Source organism: Amphibalanus amphitrite, unplaced genomic scaffold (assembly GCF_019059575.1).
Source record: "Amphibalanus amphitrite isolate SeventyFive unplaced genomic scaffold, NRLGWU_Aamphi_draft 000060F_arrow, whole genome shotgun sequence".
Classification (NCBI taxonomy): Eukaryota; Metazoa; Arthropoda; class Thecostraca; order Balanomorpha; family Balanidae; genus Amphibalanus; species Amphibalanus amphitrite.
The window spans coordinates 594,119-604,926 of NW_024881556.1; the positions used below are offsets into that span (position 1 = coordinate 594,119).

General features: G+C 49.0%; 1 protein-coding gene across 1 annotated transcript; it reads right to left on the reverse strand.

Moving 5' to 3' along the window:
* Positions 1-3,507: 3,507 nt before the first annotated feature.
* Positions 3,508-10,558, reverse strand: LOC122378492. The gene is made up of 4 exons (XM_043359602.1): positions 8,386-10,558; positions 5,121-5,846; positions 4,246-4,546; positions 3,508-4,071 (listed from the first exon to the last, which is right to left on the reverse strand). The coding sequence occupies exons 1-3, from the start codon at positions 10,526-10,528 to the stop codon at positions 4,251-4,253; spliced, it is 3,165 nt and encodes a 1,054-aa protein (XP_043215537.1). The 5' UTR covers positions 10,529-10,558; the 3' UTR covers positions 3,508-4,071; positions 4,246-4,250.
* Between the last annotated feature and the right edge of the window lie 250 nt (positions 10,559-10,808).

The window sequence follows — 10,808 nt, forward strand, 5'->3', positions numbered from 1 at the left end:
CATGAAATTTTCAGGGTAGGTGTAAAATTGATCAATGCGAGGGTACTGAAAGTTTCGTCGCGATCGGCCGCTTTTTACGCGATTTATCCGCGAAAAACCTTAGGAGGCGTTGCATCAACCCCCGTGCCCGCGAGGGTTAATGGTACAGTACATTGTAAACTAACAGCTTTTCTCATGTAATGAACATTGAATAACAACACTTGACGTTCGCTGAATACTGACAATATTGCTTGTTGGTACAATCATTCCTCGGAGTTACCTTATACATATATAAATTTGATATATATTAACATTTAACACATAAAGTCATCAGTCACATCGTAGCTTTACGTCAGTGGTCGGCAGGTCTTCCGGGGTCGTGCCCCCTTTTCGGGCGCCAGGCAAGGCCATTACCCCCACCTGCCAGACCGCATTGCATACTCAACCAAGTTTAGGAAGTATCATTAGAATATATGACCTTCTCCTCGGAAAATGACCAAATGAATGAAAATGATTATTTATTGATGAATTGATGATATTTCGGTCACAGACCTTCGTCTAAATCGAATTCGTTAAATCGTACAAGGCAAAAGTAGCGAGTGAAATGCGCAACAATTGTTACCTTATACAAATTGTTGCGCATTTCACTCGCTACTTTTGCCTTGTACGATTTAACGAATTCGATTTAGACGAAGGTCTGTGACCGAAATATCATCAATTCATCAATAAATAATCATTTTCATTCATTTGGTCATTTTCCGAGGAGAAGGTCATATATTCTAATGATACCTCCTACATTTATCATGCTCCTCGCAGCAGCTCTCAACGATATACGAAACTTCAACCAAGTTTACTCAAATGCCATACCTTTCAGTGACACTTTGGACATTTCGGGTATTATCAGCCGTTTTCACGACGGGCTGTCCGGCGAATGCACCTAATTTGACCAAATCTGCACCTTATCTCTTTTACAGCAAATATCTTCATTTTTAAAATTTATTTTAGTGTTTTAACCCGCGCCCGGCTGGGGGTCCTGGATTTCCACGCCCTGCTGGGGGGTGTTTGAACACCCCCCACCCTTCTAACTCGGCTCCTGGGCCACGTAGCGATACGCGGAAGGCGGCGTTCGAAAGAGCGCCAAAAATAATGACGAAATCGCTTCGGTCACTTTTTTGGTCAGGTCAAAGGTTAGGTCACCAGAGGTCATTGAAGGCAAAATTTCGCCGATTTTTAGGTCGAATGTCGACAATTTCCAGGAAGCCAACGCATAACTCGGGAACCAATAGAGCTACAGCGTCGCGGAAAAGCGCATTCGATACTGACCTATTTACGCCCTTTCTGAGAATTCTCTCAGATTTAACATAATGTCAACGGTTTTGCCTGCAGGGGGCAAAAAAAAAAACCTGCAGGCATGGCAAAACCTCCATTACACCCAAAGGGGACATGCCCCACCATTTGCCGACCACTGCTCTACGTGTACCGTTTTGCCCGTTCTATTTCATGACTGATTGCAGACTGCACACGACACTTGAAAAAAACTCTCTCTCTCTCCCTCTCTCTCTCTCTCTCTCTCTCTCTCTCTCTCTCTCTCTCTCCCTCACGCTCTATCTCTCTCTCTGCCTGTTCGCCACACTCCTGAAGATGACACCTGAGTTGCGTCCTACTCCGTTTTCACTGATTACATCGATCACATTCTCCTGACAACGGGTTTTTCGGGTAGTGCATGACTCAGCCCGAAACATGACATTGTCTCCTGCTTTAGGGTACGTGCCTGGACAATTGCAACACCTTCCACTTCACTCGTCACTAGTTTGAAGTCGTTTGGGGTTCTGCTGTCACGTGACCCCACAGAAACAGCCAACGGTGTTGAGGCAAGGAGAAATGGCCGGCTAAGGGCGAGCGGTGATGCGTGATCTGATGCCCCCTCGCCCCTGTTCCCGTATGTGACCGATGATCACTGTTACTGCACGTGGGTGGCCCCGACGTGCCAGAACCACCGAATGGTGTAGGTGTGGGATTCGGCGCATTTCGGCTGCAGTAGCTAACAGAAGCCGTTAACAGATGGCACGGCAGTTTAATCTACACCAAATGTGTACCAGATTGCTGTCGTGAAAACGGCTATTATCGAACCTCACAGAGCGAATGGCCGACTCGATGGTCGTCCCTACTGACATGGGGACCCTTGTCCCCACCGCTCCTCCGCGCCTGGCGCAGACACCCCTCACAGAACGTGTGGCCACACCCGAGACCAATGGGCCTGTGGAACATCTCCACACAGATGGGACACTGCAGCTCTTCAGGTAGACCGCTGGACAGAGATGTAACACCGGCGGCAGGCGTGGTGTCCACGCGCTTTGATTCTGCGACCTTCTCTGATTTCCTGTGGTCGCCGGTCCATTTTTTTTCTCTCGGAGCGTTTTCGGCTTGCTGAGGTCCCTAGTTAATTTCCAGCGGGGGATGGCGCCGTTTTGAGCCGTGCTGGCTGCCGTGGCAGTAAAGCCGTGAGAAAGTCGGTTGGAAAGTGTCTTTATTAAAGATTGACGACGATCCTATGTTTGGTGGTAGATGCTTATGAGGTGGAATAGCGTACTATTTTTAAAACAATAGGAATAACGATTTATGAAAATTAACTTGAATATATTCATAGATAATAGGTAAAAACTCCGTAAGTAAATAAATACCTTGTAACAAGCGAGCGAAGCGAGCAAACTCTTATGGAAAATAACATAAATTTCTTAGTATTAGCGACAGGCCGCTTTCACTTAGGTTACACGAATATCTCCGCAACCACTAAACCGATAACTTGCGATAATTTTTGCACGTTAGCTTTACTGCTTCTACCAAGGAATAAACGGATGTATATGGTTGTCGGTTGACCCCTTATGCACGTGCCACGTGCGAAACGAAGAGGGGTCAGTTTTGAAGCAATTGCAATGTCTCGGTATTTACTGTGCTGATTGCACTAAGATTGGCGTGTAGGTATAGGCGCCCAGGCACTGCATTCCCATGTGTCACGGTTGGGATGCTGCTGCACGTCCAGAGGAGGTTTCCAGATTTCAAGAACCGCTGAACCGACTGCACTCGAATTTGATATACAGTTAGAGAGCGGTTTGTAGTGTGCCGTGCAAAAGGCAGTTTAAACCCAGTTTTCAGGTTCGCACGTTCGGGGTGCCGCTTCCACATCACTGAACCGGGGCTGTTGTAAGTTCCCAAATCTTCATGACCTAACTAGGTCACCAGTCCCTTGTGACCCGGCCGGGGCAAGTCGCGTCAGCTCCATCTTGGACTGTATTTTCCAGATTGCTGCCCCGTCCCCAGACCTCCTTCCCTAACCGACGCCACGCCAACCGCACCATCCTGCCTGCGGCTAGGGGAGACGGCGGTGCCAGCCCGCCTATCTGACGGCCTTCCTGGCCAGTCGGCCTCAGTTGTCGTCACCCTTCCTGTGCCGGACGTGGCGGTGCAGACCAGCGCTATCAGTGGAGCCCGGCCGGCCCGGTCTGACTTCGCAGTTGGCCGAGTCGTGGATGGCTAATATTATATTAACACTACATCCAGTGGCCACCACATCCAACGGTTATCATGTACTGATTCGGTACAGATTGGTATGTATGTACCGATCGATACACCTCCTAATGTCTACATAGTTTTTACAAGAATACACATTACACAAGACATGTATCATAAAAGTGAGTGTTCACTGACATCAGTGAGTATCAAAAACAACAGTGAGTGTTCACTGAGCCCATTTCAATAAATGACATCATCAAACAACAATTTGTACTTCTATCACAACACAAGTCACCCTGTAACACAATACACATCCAAGGTACAATTATTTACACGTCATGAACATCGTAAACATCGCCATTTTGTACATAATGATACCAACACTCACCTATGCATATATTTTGTAATTTCCTGTGTTCAATGGAACGGTGATGATATACAATATTGGTCAATGTATTTTCTATTTCCAATACCTACACAGTCGACACATTTTGAACTTCTCTGGCACCACAAATCACTGACCCTCGACTTGTTCTTCGTATGTGGCGCCTCCTCGGGGTGGTCCGCGACTCTGCTGATATCCTGAAACACAAACAGAGTAGGATTGGATATGGCAAATATTTGCCTCAGGAGGCCTGAGGAACATGCATAATGTATCCCTAGTGTTTTTCATCTCTTCCAAGACTCCGTTCAACATGAATTTTATTCTTATTATGTGAGGTAAATATGGAATAATTTTCACCAAAATCAACTCACGTCGGTCACTTTCTGTGGCGCCGCTCCCGGCTGTCCCGCCGACAGCCGAGGCGCCGCTCCAGATCCTTCCTCTCCTGCCGGTGACGTCTCCTCTGCTCCTCCAGCTCCTGGTTGTGCCGCTCCTGAAGCTGGATACGCTGCTGGCGGTGTCTTCGGGTGACCTCTATTAGGTTCCTGAGGTGTTCAACGTTCCGGCTCGGCTGCCGCCCCTGACGTTGTCCTTCTTGATGTTGTTGCTGCTGCTGCTTTTGTTGTTGGCCATGTTGTTGCTGCTTCTGTTGCCGCTCATGGTTCTTGGGGCCTGGAATCAGAAGGGCATGATGTACTGTTTACATCGACCCTGATTGTATAGGATTGGTGTATAGATGCGTATTTTGCTTTTAGATGCAGACATAATTGAAACTCCCGGCAATTTGTCAGCTACGATAGGATCTCTACCGCGTCGGCTAGGACATGTCGGAACTGGGAATGATCAATAAATTCAGATGATATGTATAACAGTAATATGTTTTACGAAGTTAAGATTACCATGGAACGCGGTATGTAACACGGTATACATCCTATCAATGTACGTTTAAATGATAACTTGACTATAGGATGGCGCTATATGCTTTCCTTATTTACGTTGTACTTTTACTGTTAACATATCTTTTTAACTAACAAGATACAGGAAGATTGACATTGCCGCAATCGAGAAATGAGTCAAATATCAATGCTTATAACGTGAACACGTTGTTGGACGAGCGTTCTTATCATTTTTTATGACTGACTTATCCTTTTGGAAGTGTTTATGTTAGTGTTCGAGTTTTATCCGGTCGCTCTTCTAATATAAAAATACAACACAATTTTGTTTACCCCTGAATCTTAAATCTTACCTCGCACCAATGACTCTTCCTCCTCCTCTTCCAGTTCCAGGTCCTTCTCCTGTCTCTTCCTGGGTTCCTCCTTAAACTCCTTCTCCTTCTCCAGCTCCTTTCCCAGCTCCTCCTCCAGTTCCTTCCCCAACTCCTTCCCCAGCTGCTGACGCCTCCTGCTGCACTCCTCCATCAGCCGATCCAACTCCTCCCCTGTCCAGATGTTCGGGTACCTCTCCTTCAACTCTTGGGACTCGCTTTGGTGTCTCCGCTTCATCTTGTCCCACTGCCTCTGGACCTTCTGCGCCAGGTCTCCCCACTCTATCTGGTGCTGTCGCTCCAGCTGTTCCGACTGTCTTCGCTTTCTCCGATTCAGAAGCTCCAAATGTCTCCTACGCCTCTCTTGATTCGAGTGCTCCTGATTCTGTAGCTCCACGCACCTGGTAGCACTCTCATGTCGTTGATGGAGCCTCTTCAGCTCGTCATGGTGCCGCTCTTCCATGATCCGCCACTTTTTGTCATGACGTCGCTCCAGACTCCGGCACTCCTCATCATGCTGCTGGTTCAGAGTCTTCTTCTTCTCGTAGCCCCGCCGGTCCAGCTCCTGCCACAGCTGCTGGTGCTGTCGCTCCAGCTGCTGCCATTTCTCTCGCTGAGGGCGAGGCAGACCCTCCGCTGTCTGCTCCTCGTCTGGGCCGCGCCGCTCTTCGCCACCGGCATCTCCGTCGTCATCATCCTGCTCCGAGTCTGGAACACAGAAAGTCAGATGGAATTAAAGAGCTGGTTGGTCCAATGTGATTTATCAATAAACAGCAGCATATAGGAAGGTCAGGAGGATAATTATCGTGTAAGTGGTCACGGTCTGCGGAGTCAGGTGTGGGTGGGGACGGGGTCAGTCAGTGGGGTCAGGTGGGAGGTCAGTCAGGGGGTCAGGTGGGAGGTCAGTCAGTGGTGTCAGGTGGGAGGTCAGACAGTGGGGTCAGGTGGGAGGTCAGTCCGTGGGGTCAGGTGGGAGGTCAGTCAGTGGGGGTCAGGTGGGAGGTCAGTCAGGAGAATCGCGGTGAAACACAAGCAGAACGCAAACATTTGATTTTGTTAGTAGATGTTTTGTCATAATGCTCTGCCACAGGGCATTTTCTTCTTGAATAACAAAACAAAATATATGATGTGTAGGCTTTATGATTAAGTTAACCCGCGCATGACTGGGGTATTTTCCATAACGCGAGTGACTGAGGGGGGCTCTCCAGAGCCCCCCCTCCTCCTATCTCCGAAACTACTTGGGCCGATATTCAAAATTCAAACGGTGTCTGATAGCCCTGGAAAAACTGTCGAGCGCCAAACCTATTTTCATTGACCTCGAGGTCACCGATTACATTTACGTCACAGGTCGGGTCAAAGTAAAAATTATCGGCATTTTTGTTTGTTCACAATTTAGGCTCTGGCCGCTGGCTGACAAGTCCGATCAGGCTCATTTTTGGTTTACGCACTCCTTGATATATGCCTTAGATAGCCTGAGGGTACCGAACTTTAACTTCGAATTTTTTTCAGGTCAAGGCCAGGTCATCCTAGGCCACGAAAATTGTACATAATGCGTCGGTCACGTGACGCATGTTTTATGGTTCATTTTACTCGTAGATTTCGAAAATAATGTTGTCTGTGTCATTTGAGGCCATTTTCAGCTGAATTTACCGGAGGTCAGGTCACTTTCAGGTCAGAAAAGGTCAAATTTTGAAAATGATTTTTTTTTTACAAAAAAGGTGCCTATCAGATGCAATTTGAGCTCAGGAACACAATGGTTTCATTTATATTGCTGTACAATGTAAAAAACGTACTGAAAAATGGTTTTGAAAAATATATAATTGTAAAATTTTGACAATAATGCTAATAACTTGGCTATTTTTGAAGATATTGGGCTAAAACTTGCTAGAATAGTTTATCAGTGTGTGTTCTATCACATACCTTTATTCAGATTTTTGTGAAAAATCAATTTTTTTAGAAAAAAAAAATCAAAAAAATATATTTTTGTCATTAAAAAAAAATCAAAATTTTCAAAATTTCAAAAATTCGAGATAGCAGTTTGATAGCTACTTGTATTTGTAGCCCACTGATGCAAAGAAATTGGATCTAGCTTTAAAACTAAGCTCTTGAGAGCGTTTGCCGTAATTCAATATTTTGCATCAAAATCGGCCGGCATGACGTCACTCTGACGTCATTTCGGGTAAAACTATGGGAGCTAGAAAGTTGAAATTTTAACAGAAGGTGTCGAGAATTAATGCCGCTGAAGGTACCGCAAGTTTCGTGTTGATCCGCCAAACGGTTTAGAAGATATTGCCGAAAAACGGGAGGGGCTCTGTAGAGCCCCCCCCCCCCCAGTCATGCGCTGGTTAACAGAAAGCCTGATCGTTCAAACATAACGTCAAACACCATGCAACAGAGTTGGCCTACGTTACGTTATTTTGAAGTTTTCGGTAACCCGTAGCTGTCAGTACCGTTTCGTAGCGTAATTGGGATGTTTCGGTAGCGTAGTACGGAAAATATTAGAATAACGTAGGAACTACGAAATGGATTCCGTAGCAATTACAGGTCAGCTGTATTTGTATAAAGTACATAATTTTTTCAGTTTACTCATATCGTCACCAGACCTCCGGCCGTTTACACGGATGTGAGACGCCTGCTATATGAATACCACTGAGTCTTTCTTCCGGCCGGACCGACACCGGGGATTTCCCACCGTGGAGTCCCACGGAATTCCCTGTCGGAAGTCCAGCGCATCTAGCGAGTAGCGCGTAGGCACCGCCGCACCGACGATGCTGCAAAGCCGGCGATCATTGTGCGCAGTATTTGGCTTAGTTACTAGAGACTAACCGTTTCCACTGGGTAGTGGATGATGGCATATTGCATAACGTAGCACGATAAAATAATTTGCTGCGTTAATTAACAAATACCGTTATTCAGTAACGTAGCAATATATAACGTATCGTAATTCGGTATCGTAGTTTTGGCCAAAAAAGCAAACGTAGCGTAACGTAGTGCGTAACGTAGCGTAGCGCAGGCCAACTCTGCCAGTGCCATGCAATGCTAATGCGATGAATTGACATGTAGCTTATATGAAACGTTTTTGGTGTAATATTCCGCTAGATAAATAATATCTCAATTTCCTTCAAATCACTGAGCTTTATTAAGTCGTTCTAGTGTTTTACCGCCACGTCTCAAAATACACTGGTATTATGGAATATAAATGGAACTCTTTGAGTACCTAACGGTAGTCGGCGTTATTTCATCTTACCTTCTGAGTCGGCCTCGTCCACTGCCAGGCAGTACGGCGTCATCTTCCATCGGTCCGGCCACCAGCCGGTGACGGCGTCATAAGCCGTACGCAGCCGGTCACCGGACAGCAGCTGCTGCAGCCGGCGGCGCCAGAGGCCGGCCGTGGTGGCCACAGACGCGGCGTCCATCTCTGGCAGTTTGTGATGGAGCTGCCTATGAAGGTTGGTGTTGAAGAACTGCTCCAACTCCACCCGGATCACCTGGTAGGATCGCATTGGTCGGTAGTTACTCATCCAGTCGTTCTTCACTCTCCAGTCATTCCTCCGCCACCAGTCCATCTTACCCGGCGCATTCACGCGGACAGCCTGCAGCAGCAGCTCAGGCCGCAGCAGCAGCTCGGCACGGCCCCGCGGCGTGTCCAGCTCGGCGGTCAGGCCGGCTGGCCGCTCCTCCAGCGGCCGCCGCAGCTGCTGACTACACCAGGTGGCCACCCTGTCCGGGTCATCCAGCATGATCTCCAGGTCAGACCTGGTGAGGAGTTGTATCAGGGGCGTCACGTCCAGCGTGACGGTGTCGCTGACTGGTGACGTCACCACTGTCCCGCCTACCAGGTCCGCCGGGTCGACCACAACCCACGCCATGAACAGGTAACACTGCTGGCTGTGTGTTCCTGAGTCGCTGTAGTGGTACCACTGTAGTAGTAGTGGGGCCGTGCGGAGCAGCGGAGGGATGGTCTGTTTCCACCAGTACTCCCAGCACGGAGCCGTGGGGCGGGAACCGACACCGGCAGCCACAGCCCTCCGGACCAGCGTCCGTGCGAGACGGAGTCGCAGCTCACGCTCTGAGAGCGGCTCCGTCCCGCCCTCCAGCAGCAGATCCACCGGCCACGGATCCTCACAGACTGCCATCAGAAGGAGCGTGGCATGCTCCCTTATCAGCCGTATGGTGTCGATGATATCCTGTCGCTCTTTTGTGCTGAGTTCAGCCGCCACATCGATGTTGTGATCGAAAAAGCAGGGTAGTCTTCCGGTGGTAAAGTTTTCCTCCAGCCAATCAAGTATTTTGTGGACACGGTCAGCGATGCCTTTCCAAATTCCAATGGGCGTGGTTTGGGCCACCCAGAGGCCCGCCGTTTTTATAAAATAGGATTTCAATTTTACCTCATCGCTCATCACCTCGTTCTTTCTCAGAACACCTTTTATGTCTTTTAAAGCCTTGATAGCCGCTCGTATGACTGAAGCGAGGTGGCGAACGGTGACCAGCTCCGCACGTGAGTAGGAAATCCGAAACTCGATAAACTCGGTGTCACTGCCAGGCCGGCCGGTCGGCACGAGATGCACACCGAAATTACGGATATCATCTCTCACGGCCGCTGGTGGAAAATCGTGCTCCAGGTGACAGCCGTCGAGCTGGTCTTCTGCCGGCCACCACCCGCGCACCAGGATACAGGGCACGAAGTCATGACCGCCGTCTGTAGGATCATCTGATGTCCTGACATTTACCGCGGGTCCGGCGGTGCTGATTTGCCCGTCTCTTATGCCCCGAGAAAAGTTCAGCATGAGACTGCGCATGGTGTGTGCCGGCAGTGCCTCCAGTGCCTTCTCGTGGCAGCACTTTGTCGTCTTGACCCAGTGCAGCGTCACGAAACCTGGGTTTTTGGTTGGTCGGGCCCACAGCTGTGGGGCAGACTGTGAACTAATAACGGCCGGCTCCTCTCTCTTTCCGAGCGCCGCCCAGCTGAAGGGACCGTCAAACTCGTACATCAGATCAAAATCCGACGTTCCTCGACCGCCGATTATAACGTCCGACAGACCCTCGACACTGCTGCCCGATCCATTGATGGAGGTTATCCTGAGGGGCTGGTCGGGCTGGCAGTGCCGACATCGGGCGGCGGCGGCGTCATTGATATCCTGCAGGGCCGCCATGAGCGGTTCATCTACCAGTCTGTGGACAGCGTTTCTTACCTCTGACGCGGCACAGTAGGCTTGATCCCCAGCAGAGTGGTTGTACACAAGGTCGTCTGCCAGTAGCAGAGTGTCCGGTATTAAATGTGCACTCGATCCGTACTTCTCCACAATAGTTCTCACTCTCCAGTTAATGCCTCTATACATATTCCTTATCCACTCGGCTCTTCTCACACAATATGTCTGCGGTCGTGACATGGCTGCTGGCTGCTCCGACTCTCCCGGACTGACTGAGGTCGGCCGACGCCGCTGTAGATATATACCGGCCCCGGCAGGAACACAGATAAGACGGAACGCTCTGTGCCCGTGGCCGTCCAGTGGCAGCGACTGGCGCGCTGCAGGGCTGCAAAATCAGGAGTAGCACTATGGTAGATATATGTACTATGTAGTGCGGTATAAATTATCGTGCCGTTGTGTTGACTTTTGACCCTGCACTGAGAAGGTCGACTGAATCAGGATTTAATAACGGTACATTTGT